This window comes from Rhinopithecus bieti, unplaced genomic scaffold, assembly GCF_001698545.2.
Source record: "Rhinopithecus bieti isolate Rb0 unplaced genomic scaffold, ASM169854v2 scaffold_2888, whole genome shotgun sequence".
Taxonomy (NCBI): Eukaryota; Metazoa; Chordata; class Mammalia; order Primates; family Cercopithecidae; genus Rhinopithecus; species Rhinopithecus bieti.
Window position 1 is genome coordinate 2,868,111 of NW_016804209.1, and position 16,348 is coordinate 2,884,458.

Below are 16,348 nucleotides of genomic sequence, written 5' to 3' on the forward strand. Positions count from 1 at the left end.
TGCATAAGAAACAGCAAGAGTTGTAGATCAACAATATGAATGTAAATAAAGTACACCAGCATAAACAAAGCCATATGACATATATCACCCTCATGCCCCACACATGGAGCTATTTCAGACACATTACCCAGTGCCTTCAGGTAGAGAGGCCAGTGGGAATGAGGATGATGGATGAAGGGAAGAAAAAGTTTTAAAAGAGGCCTAATGGGAGTTGATGAAGAAAGTAAGCCATAAACTTGGAGCGTGATTAAAGCCTTCCATCTTCCTCTTTTGCCTCCTCTAGGTTACCAGTTCTGCTTTTCCTGGACCTGTTCCAAGCTCTCACGTTCCACATCACACATGGGACATCTGGTGTCAGGCTCCCAGAGAGCAGGAACCAGGTGAAATACAAGGGCACAGTCCTCCCAGCCAGTGGCATGGGGATAATCGGACAGTACAACTCTCCATACTTTTTTAATGGAAAGATATGAATAAGGAGTCCACAGGAACAACCTGAGGCCCTGCAACTACATTTCCCAGGGCTCCCTGGGGTAACCCTAAGGTGACTCTGGGGGTGGGGCCACTTGGACATCCAATGAGAGCACTTTCTCCTGCAGACTTTGAAAGTGAGAGCACTTCCTCATAGACGTTGGACGTGGGAGGTCTGCTTTCAGTCTGGTTCCTGGTTGCTGGCTGAAATAACCTGGTAAGTGGAACTCTGTAAGGGACTTGCAGCGTACTTTGAAATTGGGGTTTAATCCTATGTCAAGTGTGAGTACAGGAGAGTAGATTCTACACGATGTCCACATTTCAAGTATAAGGTTGTTCAGAAAGTCTGACTGGCACATACTTGAAAGCTAATGCTGTCACTACTCCACATCATAGTGGTGACAGTTACAGGTCCTTGATTCAAACTGTTGGGTTTAGAGTCACAGCCGCTTTATAGCTGTGAGAACGTGGCCTAGTCACTTAGTTTCCCTAAAACTCAGTTTCTTTTTCAGTAAAATGGAGCTATGAGTACTGCTTACTTAAAGGAGTTGTTGTGAGAATTAAATATGTGTGTTAAAAGATAGCCGATGTGTTTAAGGCAACATTCTCAATAGGATTTCCCTCTTGGTTACTTGTAACCGTGATGCTCACCCTCTTCTGTCCCCAGTGGTGTGCGTCCCAAAGGACCCAGTTAGTCCTACAGGCAGCAAGCTCGTAACAATTCCGGCTCCTCTTGCACTAGCTGATAAAAAGCCCCTAATGATCCCGGATGTCCAGAATGATTGTTTTCTGTAGTTTGCAATGCCTATGGGAATTTCAGAGGGAAGTTTTTGTTTTCTTGAGACAGAGCCTTGCCCAGTTGCCCAGGATGGAGTGCAGTGGCACGATCTCAGCGCACCGCAACCTCCTCCTTCTCCTGAGTTCAAGTGATTCTCCTACCTCAGCCTCCTGAGTCACTGGGATTACAGGCACCCGCCACCGTGCCTGGCTAATTTTTGTATTTTTAGTAGAGATGGGGTTAATTTTGTATTTTAGTAGAGATGGGGTTTCATCATCTTGGCTAGGCTGGTCTGGAACTCCTGACCTCAAGTGATCCACCCGCCTCGGCCTCCCAATGTGCTGGGATTACAGGTGTGAGCCACCATACCAGGGACAAAGTTTTATCATGGCTGAAGGACGCTTAGTGGAGAGGGTCTCCAGGAGGCATGAATGACAAAAAAATTAACTCCTTCACTGCCAGACTGAGAGCATCACCCGCTGAATGTGGACTTGCAGAATTCTACAGAAGAGAGGAGACTGGCCCAGACAGCCAGCCCCAGGAGCTGAGGGCCCGATGGGCTTTCTACCCTGGATGCTGCTCCCATGCCGACACGATGCCCACTACAATGGTATACTTGTTTGTACTTTTCTAATTAAAAAAACAAACAAAAAATCAGACATACTCTTTGCTCTTGAATGCTTGAAACTCAGAACAGGTGACCACACCTTCCTCCTCAAAAGGAACTTTTTGACCGCCAACTTTCTACCTGCACGCTGCCCAGAGACTTATTTTGTCTGGCCTTTGCCGTCTTCAGCAATGGCAGCTGTTTTTCTCTAGATTTGTTTTCTTGGCCTGCTGCAAGTACCCCCCACCACCTGCCTGGCCCCAGTCGGCATTAACTGGGGGCAGTGAGTGGCCTTCTGGACATGAACAACTATTGAATGATGGTCTTTAGGTGTGGCTACCTCAGCAACCCCTTTTCTTCCAGAGACTCAATGGGCTGGCTTTGGAGGGGGCTAGGTTGTAGTGTCAATTTAGTGGGATTCCATGCCTTTCTTCCATGGTGGTAGAGACAAAAGAGAAGGAATAAGAAAAGCAAAGCCACTCATTGGCTGTCCTTATAATTCTTCTAATTATTAATGCCAGAAATCTATGCAGCACGTGTAGATGATTTTATCTCAGTCCACAATTGTGCTTGTGCTAATTGTAGCCTTAAGGCGTAACACCCCTATCTCATAGGCAGGCTACCTCTGTGTTAATCTGCTTTTAATTCTTCTATGTTGGGTTCCTGTTTATAACTTTTTCAAGAGAAAGAATAAAGGTTTCTTTAGCGATAAACAAAAAGAAAACCACTGCTGTGTATTTAACATATATAGATTCTAGGGATCTGGAATTGAACAATGAGATCTGTGTATCCACCTGCTCTCCAGGTGTACCACATCCAATCATTTGATTTATTATTGAAGTGCCAAGTCACGTAGGGGTAAGTCACAATAGCTGGTCAACAGTTGAATATTGATCATTCAACTAAACAACATTCATCAACTCTGCAGAAAAACACAAGCATTTTGCCCAACATCCAGGGCCCTCTAGAAGTTGCCTCATTCTGTGTATCTTACCTTTCTTTTACACAGCTCTCCAAAATGTCCACCAAGGTGACTTAAGTCAGGTTCCCCCAAACCAGACACCAAGACAAGAATCCATGTGTGAGAAACTGAAGGAAGTGCTGGGAGAGCCCCAGCTGCAGCCTGGATGTGAATTGCAACTCTGAAGTGCGTCCAGACGCAAGGCAAGGGCACTAGGCTTTCCAGACCTCCTACTAAGTCATTGATCCAGCACTGCCCTGGCAGGACATAAATCCCTGGCACTTCTAGCTCTCTGCAAAGGAGGGCAAAGCAGCTTCAGGAGCCCCTGGGAGTGCTCCAAAGAGAGTCTAGGGTACAGGTCCTAAAGTAGAAGAACATAGAAGGCCGGCCAGGGGCACTGCAAGATGGTAAAAGAGATCTGAAGGGATCCAGGTAAGTTACTGGAAGTATTCTTCCTGCGCTAACCCCAGTCCTGAATCCTTGCCAGCCAGCCCCGTGTTCCCTCTTAGGTACCCTGTGCAGGCTCTATTTTATGCCCTTCCGTACCTACGGTGGAAACCAATAGGTGTGTTTGTTTGTTTTCAGACAGAGTCTCATTCTGTTGCTCACGCTGGAGTGCAGTGGCACAATCTCAGCTCACTGCAACCTCCACCTCCTGGGTTCAGGTGATTCTCCTGCCTCAGCCTCTCGAATAGCTGGGACTACAGGCATATGCCACCACACCTGGCTTTTTTTTTTTTTTTTTTTTTTTAATTTTCATTAGAGATGGGGTTTCACCGTGTTGGCCAGGCTGGTCTTGAACTCCTGATCCTGACCCTCAAGTGAGTCCACTCGCTCGGCCTCCCCCACCCACCAAAGTCCTGGGAATTACAGGTGTGAGGCCATTGCGGGCCATATATATATAGTATATATAATGTATACTCACTATACTATATATACATATATGGTTTTGTTTTTTCAATTTTTTTTGTCTAAAAAACTTCAGACAGGGAATGCACTCTCCAGTTTCCTTCAAGCGCTACCCTCCTTATTTTATTGTACCTAGATAGGTCTTGCCTTTACATTTCAATAATTTAACCAGAATATGTTCCATTAAAAATCTTTTAATTGGGGGCCATCAGACTGGTTGACTCCTATGGTTTCCTTTTCATTCTTTTTACTGTTTACCAGTAAACAGTAGAAAACTAGAGACTTCACCAATCAGAAACTGTCAACTAACCTCTAACTAGGGACTTTTCACTCTAACCAACCAAATAGCTTTTCCTTGTCTCACTCCTGCAAACAGTTTATAAAAGTTTCTCTCCTGCCCTCCCCTTTCCTCAGCAGAGCATTGAGCCACCCGTGGTCTGGTGCTGCCTGACTCATGAATTGCTGTCTAATAAACTTTAAAAAACGTTATACCTAAAAGATGATCTTTTAACAATTCCAGTGTTGACAGTACTGGATTGGACTCTCCTAGACTCTGGTCCTTCTTAATCTTCACATTTAATTTTTAACTTCATATTTCTATCTCTATATAAGCCAAAATGACTCATTCAAAAGCCATCACTCTTGTAACTTTTCTACTCTTTGTTCTGTATTGAAAGGAGTCAGTGTTCACCAACACTCCCTTAGTGTGACCCCTCTCCTTCTTGGTTTCCATATTCATCTACTCGTTCACTGGCCATGAAACAGAAACTATCAGGACACCTCAGTTATTGCATTTCTCAAGCTCTTTTATGTTTGATATTACCTTTATATTCATGTTGCCTTTATGATCAAGTGAAATACTAGCCAGAATATTTGGAGCACACACTTTCCCTTCAATACTTTGAAGATAGACTTCTATTACTTCACCAATGGATATTTCTGTGTAACATTCTCTTGCTGGCCTGATGTTTTCTCTTTTATGAAATATTTTCTTTCTCTGCCAGATGCTTGAGTAGTTGTCTTTAATTCTGACTTTTAAAAATTTAACAAAAATATATTCCAGGGGCATACATGTTGTATCAAACTTTCCCAGAATTTTCTCTTTTATCAGCTTCAATGTTTTCATCATTTCAGGAAAATATTTATCTTTACATACATTTTTCTTTTTTTTTTAACTTCAAGGGGTACAGGTACAGGTTTGTTATATAGGTAAACTTGTGTCATGGGGGTTTGTTGTACAGATTTTATCACCCAGGTGTTAAGCCCAGTACCCATTAGTAATTTTTCCTGATCCTCTCCCTCCTCCCACCCTCCAACCTGTGAAAGGCCCCAGTGTGCGCTCTTTCCTTCTTTGTGTTAATTCTCATCATTTAGCTCCCACTTATAAGTGAGAACATGTAGTATTTCATTTCCTGCTCCTGTGTTAGTTTGCTAAGGATAATAGCTTCCAGCTCCATCCATGTTTTCATGAAAGACATGATATTGTTCTTTTTAGTGGCTGCATAGTATTCCATGGTGTATAAGTACCACATTTTCTTGATCCAATCTATCACTGATGGGCATTTAGGTTGATTCTGTGTCTTTGCTATTGTGAATAGTGCCATACATTTTTCTATTGCACTTTTTGCGTTCTCCACTTCAGAAGCACCAATTGTCTTTGCATTGGCTTGTCCTTGACTGCTTTCTATTAGATTCTATCTTAATTGCTTTATCATTTAATTAGCCTTTAGTATGAATATCAAGCTTTCCTTCCATATAAGCAATGTGATATGACATTGTATCTGTATAGTTCCTTTCTGTTCATCATTAATTATGTATTCTGTTGATCATTAATTAGTTCCATTTCTGTCCTTAATGAGTATTCTAAGGTATGAAATCTTTCCTTTTATAAAACTTATTTTACCACTTTATTTTTAGCTGTTTGTTACTGAGTTTATTTTACATGGTCCATAGCCCCAGATACCTTTACAAAAATTTTTTTTCAGTTTTTCTTAAATTGGTTGTGGTTTTTTTGTATGTAACTTCTAAGCATGTTATGTCTTTTCTTCTAATCCCAATCTCATAGTATTTTCATTTTGTCTTCATCATTTTTATGTGTGTATAGCTCTGTTTCCAACTTTTATTTGTTGCTTGAATCTGGTACAGCTGGTGAGATGTCCAACTGGGGTTGGCGTAGACTTGTGAATCGAGGAAAATGACGAGACGAATCTCAATCATTTTAGGAGATTTATTTGCCAAAGTTAAGGATGTGGGCCTGGGAGACAGATCTATGCCTTTCTCTGAAGATGATTTTGAGGCCTGCAAATTTAAAGGGGAAAGGATGGGGTATCAAGAAGCACAGTTTTCATGTAAGAGCGGGGTTGGGAGGAAAATGGTCATTCATGGCTTTGGTTCCGTGAATCTGCATTTTTTGCATAAAATGACATAAACAAAAGAGGCAGAGGAAAAATGCAGGGACTCTGCATTTTACGTAACATACCTGGTGGCTCAGATGCTACTCTTTTAGCTGTGGGTTCAGCCAATTGGTTACCCTGACTCTCTGGTGTCTAATTTTGAGTGACTTGGCATTTTTATAATTGTCAAATGTTTTGGTTTTAGAATAGCTTCTCACAGCTCTGATACTTGCTGTCCATTTTCTATGGGTTGCCCTGAGGAGGTTAAATACCCTCTCTCTTTCCATAGCATCCCAAAGGCACGAGCAACCCCAAAAGCGTAGCAGCTGTCAGTGTAAATGTGTGCAGTCTTCTCTTTTGCCACTTGACAAGCTCGAATCAGGGCAGTCAGTCTGGCCACTTGAGCCGATCTGGCTTGGGGAAGAGGCCCGGCTTCAGTTACCTCTAGTAAGGAAACCACCACATATCCTGCTCTAAAATTTCCATTTTATCCTCTTAAATAAGACCCATCGGTATACCATTCTATCTCAGCATTATCCAATGGCATCTCTTGGAGGTCTGTCCTGGGGGTGAGAAGTTGGTCAGTCATCAGAACACAGTCATGAGGGGAGTTGTCGGAAGGGCCCGGCAAGAGAGTGGCTGGATTAAGATTACAGTGCAGGAAATAGTAATATTGGGAGATGATAAAAGCAAAATTTCGTAAGAGGCTAACCAGTTGACAGACAGATACTGGGTATGACGAGAATTTAGAAGGGTCTCAATAGGATGTGGCACAAAAATGGCAAGGGGGGAACCCATAATTATTTCTTCAATAGACTTGCACAGAAGGGCGATGGCTGTTATTACTCTTACACAAGGAGGCGGCCCTCGAGCCACAGCATCCAGCTGTTGGCTATAATAGCCTACAGGTCTCTGATGATCACCATGTTTCTGCGTCAGTATCCTGGATGCAGTACCTCCAGTTTCACATACAAAAAGGGAGAAAGGCAATCTGTAGTTTGGGTGCCATGAGGCTGGGAAATTAGTTAGAATTTCCTTTATTTGTTATATAGCCGATTGTCCCTCTGGAGTCTACATGATGAGATCAGGTTGTTCATTTTTTAGGTATGCATATAGAGGGTGAGCCATAAAGGAGAAATGTGGTATCCAGTTTCTACAACAGCCTGCCAGTCCCCAAAAATCCTCTAAGTTGTTTCTTGGTGATGGGCATTGGGAAAGCTAAAATTTTTCTCACTTTATCAGGGTTAATACTCAGTCCTTTGACTGAGATAATATGCCCCAAATACTTAACTTGCAGTAAGCACAGCTGAAGTTTGTCTTTGGACTCTGTACCCTTGCTGGCTGAGTAAATATAGACTATCTTCCTGGGAGGAAGATTCTGGGCCTGGACAAAGGAGAAGGTCATCCACGTACTGAATGAGTGTTGAGCTCTGGGGAAAAATTAGATCCTCTAAATCAGTTTTTAGTATTTGGGAAAAGTAAGTGGGACTTTCTGTATACCCTTGGGGCATTACAGCTCACATATATTGCCATTCTTTCCAAGTAAAAGCAAACAAATACGGGCTGTCTGGATCTACAGGAATATTGAAAAAGGCACTGCAGAGAGTCACAACTGAGAAATACTGGCTGGTAGTGAGTATAGCTGATAGAACGGTATGTGGGTCAGGGACTACTGGGTGACTGGCTATTACAATACTGCTTATTGCCCTCAAGTCCTGCACAAATCTCCATTTTCTCCTGCTCGGTTTCTTTACAGGGAATATAGGGCTGTTGCAGGGGCTTGTGCAGGGAATAATGAGCCCCTTTTTAGATAATCTTGCGTAATAGAGGCAATTCCATTTACGACTTTCTGTCATAGAGGGTATTGTTTAAGGTTGGGTAGGAGTTTCTTTGGGTTTATCTCTACCTTTATTGGAGTGGCTGAGAATACTTTCCCTATGTCTGTATTGACTGAGACCATAACTGGGAGGGGACATCCTTGAGCAAGCATCCTCTTCTGGTGTTAGCAGGAAGACTGGGGAAGCTAAAAGCAGTTTTACTGTTTCCCGCTCTTTATTCCAGTGTTTTGTCTTCTCCCCTATTACTTCCTTCTGTGTCTCCATTTCATTCTCCCAGCCACAAGATGATGTTTCAACATTACTAGTACTAAATTGTGGTACGTCGTCCGGACATTTTGTAATTCGGTATTTTTGGTCTCCTGGCCCCAATTCTAAAAAAAAGTTCACTTTTTGATGAAAAAGAGATACGGGCATTATGGATGTTGAGGAGATCACGGCTCAAAAGACTGACAGGGGCCCCAGGGCATCTAAGAAATGTATGGTACCTACTGAGCATGTCACATACTCTTAGAGCCTGCGGCAGGGGAGCTGAACCGGATGGAATGGTAAGATAGAGGTTTGGACTTAAAACAAGAGATCATTTTATTAGACACAGCCACCATGGTAATTCTTTCATTACTCTGAGGAATGGGGTTTCTAAATAAGGTGGGATTGATCAGAGATATAGTTGTGTCTGTGTCAATTAAGGCAGCTGTAAGCTCATGGTTTATTATTATATTAATGTCTCCCAATTTGTTTGTCATGGTGAAGTTTTAACAGCTCACTTGGAGTTTCCTTGTGGGCAAAATATGGGGGAGGTGTGTGGCTTTTCATCTTGTAGCCATCTTATTCAGGAACCAAGAAAGGGGGAGGCAGATTTACATGACGCACTTACCAGCTTGACTTTTCCCTTTGGCTAAATGAGTTTGGATGTCCCACAATTTAATTTCTTTTCACAGAGGCCTCAGTTTTTTTTAGTGGAGGTGAGGAGAGGTGACTATGACAAGAGATGCTCTGATGGCGGATCTTCTGTATGTAGATGGTCCTTCTTTCTTTTGAGCAGCATCATACATTAAGGGCCTTACCTTGTTTATCTGCCTCAACACGTACAATTATAGTTGTACCTAGAGGAAGACCGGGTGCTGGCACTACGTCCTGGTCTTTGATGATCAGCTGGTGGGTTGTCTCTGGAGGCTGTGGAAGCCCCGCTCCTGGTGGCTTTCCCAGCTTCCAGGTTTTTAAGCCAGAAGGTTCTAGCCCCATCAGCGTTTCTCCCATCTCCATAGTTATAGTTTCCACACACTTTCTTATACAACTCAAATGTTTGCTTTACTGTGCAGTCTATTCCCTCTGTTTTGTGATTTTTAGGAAATCTTCATAATTTGTGGTCTACAATACTATTATTTTGTTTTCAAGGAAGTCATGTTATATATTTCTAACTGTCTTTTCTCTTATTTCTAGAATTCAAGCCAGGAAGAAGCAGCATTCTGTCTTTTGGATTAAAACTGAAGCTCAACCTACTTTCAGCTTACTAAGAAAGGTATTAAGTGCCTTTCTGAGAGCTCTCAGTAGGCTTCCTAAGCACGTTCACTCTGCCTCCTTTAAATCTTATATTTATGATCAAGATGAAAGGGAGGGAGGGATGTATCACTGCACATTTACAAGTGGATCTATAAAGCTAATAGTATTTTCAGTGAACTCTTTTCCTGAGCTACTTTCCAAGTGCTTTCAGCATTCCATCTTGAAGCACAGTGTTAGTAATGCACAATTTCTTATGTTCAGCCACAGAATGTTCAAGTGTGATTTGGTTACAACATACTGCTCTATCCAGGCCTCTAACAAAACTGACTTCTTCCAAATGGACTTGCAGTTGCTAAATTCCAAATCAACACCTTATCTTAAAAATTAAGAAAAGGAGAGGAAGGATGGAGGGAAGGGAACAGGGAGAGTACAAGAGAGAAAGAAAGAAAAAAGAGGAAAACAAATGCTTGTAAACAAGTTATACCAAATAAAAGAGATATAAAGGAATTTCTTAATAGAAGGAATGATATTCTAAGCAAGAATCAAATGTCCAGGTATGTATAAACTGCCTTCTTCCTTTTGGATCAGCTTCTCTCTCTTCTTTACATACTCAGTACAAATTCTAGGTTAGGGGGCACAGAGGGGTTGGCATGGTCTAACTAAATACAACTTGCTCTCTCTCTGGGTGGTAGAACTTTAGAGCTTGACCAAATGTTAAGAAAGGGTGCTGGTGGAAGTTAGGATGAGAAGAAATGCAATCTAATAGATTTAGGAGAAATGATGTCGACATCGAGAACAGAGAAAGTTGGAAACTGGCAATATGGGGAGGATAGCTGGGTCAGAAAGGAAAAATAGGAGAATATAGAAGAAATGGTATGAGAAGGGAAAATAAGAGATGCTTCACTTATTATCATTCAACTGGGGGCAGCTCCCTTTTACAAGGTCATCCTCAGGCCATACCACATTACAAAAGAGTTATACTTGAGGTCTGTACAGCACTGTCACAATCAAAGTCTCAAAACATTAAGAGTCCATGATGTCAGCTTTAAAAAACCTTTTCTAGAAGATTTAACAAAATAAGGGGCATTTATTTTTTTTGGTTCACATTACCTGAAAGTTAAAAGATAGCTTTTGGCTTCATTGAGGTGTTTCCTCATTCTACCTTCTCTTGTTTTTCATTTCTTGATAAACTTGGTGAGCCCTTTGTTAGTGTTGTTCTTCAATAGGTTCTCACCAGTAGCTTTGAATGAGTACCCCACCAGCTTCTACTCACCAATAGCTTTGAATGAATACCCCACCAGCTTCTACCTTGTAGCAGAATGTACACGCTGAGGTTTCAGCAACAGTTCCTCAATAAAGTCTCAGCTCTACATAGGGCATATGTTGTCCATGAGTTGAGCACTGGTCCTAGAGCATATGTGTTCAAAATGGTTCCACCTAGTTCATGTGACTGTCCTTAAGGCGCAATATGGGCAGCCTATCCTCTATACAGTCGCCAGAAAGATCACTTTGATGGTAGCAAACATTGTTCAATTACAACCTTTCTCTCAGGCCTCTCTCATTGACATTTCTCATTCCACTTAGAGTAAAAGCCAAAATGCCAGTCTTAGCTCCAAGGCTGCAGTTGCCTGTCAGATCTCATCTCAATCCACTCTCCTTCTCACTCACGTGCTCCAACTGCCCTGGCTTCCTGAACGTTTTTTGAATGCTCAAGGCATTTTCCAGCTTAGGGCCTTGTTATTTTCTGTTCTCCTGCTTGGAACAATCCTCCTCACGCATATCCTTAGGCCTTATTCTCTGGCATCCTTCAAAACTTAGTGAGTTTTTTTTTTTTTAACCAACTAATTTGAAATTGGAGCTCTCCCTGTGCACTTACTAAGTCATTTCTTTAGCTTTCCCAGGGCACTTACTACAATCTAACATGCTGCATGTTTTATCCACATATTCAGTTTCCTATATATGTCACTCCAACTCCCACGATAAGATTTTTGAGAGTAAACAAGCACTAGATCGGTAGGAAACACATTACAGCTATTCACTAAACTGTTTCTTGAGTTAATCAATCAATGGATGAGTGAATCAATACAGTTCTTTGAGTGGGAAACTTTGTATAAGCCTCAGCTAAACGGGAAATTGAGTGGGTCATGTACCACAGATACTATACACTCTATTGCATGATTCTCCTGCCTGCATCAGAAGATGTTTATAAGCCTATTTTAATGAATACCAATTGGAATCTCTCTTTTATTAATCACCAAGAAAATCATGAACAAGCTCTTTATCATTTGACTCATCATTTAGTCTTGATTTCCAACTTCTCACACTTGAAAGAAGACATAATACATTTCTTACAGGATTCTGGGACTATTAACTGAACTTACATGTGTAAAAGGAATTTATATAATAAAAGCACTAGAAATAATTATTATGCTTATAACCATTGTATTTTTACATATTTAAAATATAGCCATAATTAGCTTACTCAAATCCAAGTGTGAAAGTAATATGATTTGCTTTTGTTTTGTTTTCCTTGCTTAGGGGATCATGGACATTGAAGCATATCTTGAAAGAATTGGCTATAAGAAGTCCAGGAACAAATTAGACTTGGAAACATTAACAGACATTCTTCAGCACCAGATCCGAGCTGTTCCCTTTGAGAACCTTAACATCCACTGTGGGGAAGCCATGGACTTAGACTTAGAGGCCATTTTTGATCAAGTCGTGAGAAGAAATCGGGGTGGGTGGTGTCTCCAGGTCAATCATCTTCTGTACTGGGCTCTGACCACTATAGGTTTTGAGACCACGATGTTGGGAGGGTATGTTTACAGCACTCCAGCCAAAAAGTACAGCACTGGCATGATTCACCTTCTCCTGCAGGTGACCATTGATGGCAGGAACTACATTGTCGACGCTGGGTTTGGACGCTCATACCAGATGTGGCAGCCTCTGGAGTTAATTTCTGGGAAGGATCAACCTCAAGTGCCTTGCATCTTCCGCTTGACGGAAGAGAATGGATTCTGGTATCTAGACCAAATCAGAAGAGACCAGTACATTCCAAATGAAGAATTTCTTAATTCGGATCTCCTAGAAGACAGCAAATACCGAAAAATCTACTCCTTTACTCTCGAGCCTCGAACAATCGAAGATTTTGAGTCTATGAATACATACCTGCAGACATCTTCAGCATCTGTGTTTACTAGCAAATCATTTTGTTCCTTGCAGACCCCAGATGGGGTTCACTGTTTAGTGGGCTGCACCCTCACCTATAGGAGATTCAATTACAAGGACAATACAGATCTGATAGAGTTCAAGACTCTGAATGAGGAAGAAATAGAAAAAGTGCTGAAAAATATATTTAATATTTCCTTGGAGAGAAAGCTTGTGCCCAAACATGGTGACAGATTTTTTACTATTTAGAATAAGGAGTAGGCTGGGCGCGGTGGCTCACGCCTGTAATCCCAGCACTTTGGGAGGCCGAGGTGGGTGGATCACGAGGTTAAGAGATCGAGACCATCCTGGCTAACATGGTGAAACCCCGTCTCTATTAAAAACACAAAAAATCAGCTGGGCATGGTGGCGGGTGCCTGTAGTCCCAGCTACTCGGGAGGCTGAGGCAGAAGAATGGTGTGAACCTGGGAGGTGGAACTTGCAGTGAGCTGAGATCACGCCACTGCACTCCAGCCTGGGCGACAGAGTGAGACTCCATCTCAAAAAATAAATAAATAAATTAAAAAGAATAAGGAGTAAAACAATCTTGTGTATTTGTCACCCAGCTCACTAGTTATCAACTGATGACCTATCATGTATCTTCTGTACCCTTACATTATTTTGAAGAAAATCCTAGACATCAAATCATTTCACCTATAAAAATGTCAGCATATATAATTAAACAGCTTTTCAAAGAAACATAACCACAAACCTTTTCAAATAATAAAAATAAAGGTATTTTAAAGATGGCTTTTAATGTTGGTTTATTGTTGAATTCCTAGAAAAGTTTTATTGGTAGATGAGGAAATAAAATAATGTGAAAAAACTTATTGTCTATAAAGTATATTCAAACATTGTTGGCTAATATAACTTGAATTAAAATGGTTTTTGGAAGACAACGATATTATGGGGCTACATAATTTTTCCTGAATGTTCTCTTCCTCTGATCTTTCTTGTCTCTTAAATTATTTTACTTCCTTGTGCTCTTTGCCATATGAGAACGAACATGAGCTTTTCTTGTGTAGATCTGAGTTGAAATCCTGTGGACACTGAGTGAATTACTTTTTGTATCTGTAGCTCTGACTCCTTAGGCATAAAATGGGAATAATGCTTTTATAGTTCAGTGGCAGAACTAAACTCCCAACAAGTATTTGTTATATGGATCAATTAATAATGTCAGTCATGTTTTTGGTACTAAGTCATTATTTAATAAAAGTTATTCTTCTATCTTGCTTGCCCCTCCTCCCGCACCCCTGTCATCTGCCTGCTTCTTTCTTGATTAAATATTGGTAAGATATTAGATGCCCAAGATCTAAGAGTGCCTCAGAATCTGAATCTTTGCTTATCTATAATTCAGATTTTCTGTTTGTGGATTCCAGTATCAGGACTATAGTTTAACTTGCAGACTTGATCTTACGCTATTCTCCCTCTTCAACTTGTGATCATTGTAATAAAGTTAAGAGAAAGGCAGGGACTAGAATGAAGAAATTTTAGTTAAGAGAACAAAGTACGTTGTAACATGGGTATTTTATGTGGCAATATAACAGTTGGGAGTTGCTGGTGTGGGTGGATATCTTACGAAGAGGTAGAAATGAGACATGGCCTCAGTGAGAAGGAAGGATGAAAAATATATTTTAGTATTTGATGGCTTGCCATCTTCCTTACTGTACTGGCCTTTTTCAACTCTGCTGCTCTCTGGCAGCAATGCCAGGTCACTTCTTGTACTCTTGGGCAGAAATGAGTTTTTCACTTTCTGACCAGGACCATGCCTATGGAGTAGATGTTGACAAGAAACACTGAGCAGATCAAAATGTGGCTCAAGAAGAATGGCACAGTTTTGTTCAAATGAATCAAGGAAGTCTTATCACACAAAAGTATCCTGGAACTGAATGCAATTGATTTTTTAGAAAAATATATCACATATGGAAAAAAAAAAACCTGGAATATGTTGAAAGACATGTATATAATATTTAGCATCTAGATTGATGACTTCTGCCCTGACTATGCAATGTTAACTTTTCTCAAGTGAAATCTAAATGAGTGAAGGAGAGCAATCTTGCCAATTCACTTGGTCAGAGATCTTAAGATGACTCCTAATTACTTGTGTTTGTCCAAACTATTGTCTCTGTTTTTGGTGGCCCCTTGGAGATTAGAATGTGCCATGTCCTGTCAAGACCCCAAGACAAGTAAGGTAGAATCCAAACACTTTATATGTAGCTGGAAATGTGGGGGTGTTGGATGTATATTTCAGTTTCTTCTATCATGATGGTGAAGCTGAGGGTGAACCTTTATCTCCCATTCTCTGTACTAAGCCAGGGAGAGAATCTGTGACAAATGCCTCTACTGGTGTTTAGGTTGTACTCTCGTGCGGAGAGAGCTACTAGAAGTTGGCCCAATTGTATATTTGCCTGTTTGTTTCCAGGGTCTAGGGCCACTCAGAAATGCACAGCCCCATTGACTCCCAGGCTAGGTCATTAAAGAGACAGTCCCTTCTATGAGCACTACACAAGTTGTGGCAGTTGGTGTGTGGATCAACTACCTCTAGAAAATATGGGGAGACTTGGAATAATCACTGGAGTGAGCTAGAGGAAAGGCTCAGGAGGTGATATCGTTCAGCTCAGGCTTTTGGAGGGTTACTGTTTGTCTACCCCATTAGCTCACCAATGCAAGTTCAATGGAAGTCAAGCTGCCAAGTAGCCACTTAAAAAATGTGCAATAGGCTGGGTATGGTGACTCATGCCTGTAATCCCAGCACTTTGGGAGGCCGAGGCGGGTGGATCACCTGAGGTCAGGAGTTCGGGACCAGCCTGGTTAACATGGTGAAGCCCGTCTCTATTAAAAATACAAAAATTAGCCATGTGTGGTGGTGGGTGCCTGTAATCCCAGCTACTCAGGAGGCTGAGGCAGGAAAATTGCTTGAACCCTGGAGGGGGAGGTTGCTGTGAGCCAAGATCACACCATTGCACTCCAGCCTAAGCGACAAGAGCAAGACTCTGTCAAAAACAAAAAAACAAAAAAACAAAACAAAAAAAAGTGCAATAAACCCCCTCTGGAGAAAAAAATCGGGGCTGTGCATTTCAGCCTTTTTTTTGTGCACTACACCCAGAAAGCATACTCTATGGAAACCCCATCTTTGTTCTGTGACCTAGAGAAACACATATGCCTAGTCTCTTTTACTGTTAGTGCCAGGAGGCTTAGGATGCTGTCCTTCATGTGGAAGCTGTAAAAGTGTAAAAGTTGGGGCATAAGGAAAATAACTGTGAATTGAAAATACTATTTTCAATTGTATTCTTCAAATCTATTCTTCAAACATGAAGGGGAGATAAAACCCAAAGACAAACAAAAGCTAAAGAAGTCATCACCACCAGACTTGTCTTACAAGAAATGCTAAAGGGATTTCTTCATCTGAAAGGAAAGGACACTAACATGCAACAAGAAAATATGTGAGGGTATAAAACTCACGGGTGAGAGTAAGTACACAGACAGATTTATAATACTCTAAGAGTGCAATTGTGGTGTGTAAACCACAGTATCTTTAGTATGAAGACTAAAAGACAAAGGTACCAAAAACAATGACAACAATTTGTTAGGAGATGGGCAATATAAAATGATGTAAATTGTGTCAACAAAAAGTACAAATATGGGAGGCATGGAGTAAAAGTGCAGAGTTTTTTTTTTTTTTTTTTT

At 41.2% G+C, this 16,348-nt stretch overlaps 1 protein-coding gene across 4 annotated transcripts; it reads left to right on the plus strand.

Annotated features, from left to right (window-relative positions):
• The first annotated feature begins 597 nt into the window (after positions 1-597).
• Positions 598-12,952, plus strand: LOC108526475 (arylamine N-acetyltransferase 1). Of its 4 annotated transcripts, none has more exons than XM_017867264.1 (4): positions 609-685; positions 2,863-3,246; positions 9,395-9,473; positions 11,993-12,952. In XM_017867264.1, the coding sequence occupies exon 4, from the start codon at positions 11,999-12,001 to the stop codon at positions 12,869-12,871; it is 873 nt and encodes a 290-aa protein (XP_017722753.1). In that variant the 5' UTR covers positions 609-685; positions 2,863-3,246; positions 9,395-9,473; positions 11,993-11,998; the 3' UTR covers positions 12,872-12,952. The 4 variants fall into 4 exon arrangements, with proteins under 4 accessions (XP_017722750.1, XP_017722753.1, XP_017722752.1 ...); XM_017867263.1 differs by lacking the exon at positions 2,863-3,246 and adding an exon at positions 1,709-1,856 and having other exon boundaries at positions 617-685; XM_017867262.1 differs by lacking the exon at positions 609-685 and adding an exon at positions 1,544-1,856.
• Positions 12,953-16,348: the final 3,396 nt, after the last annotated feature.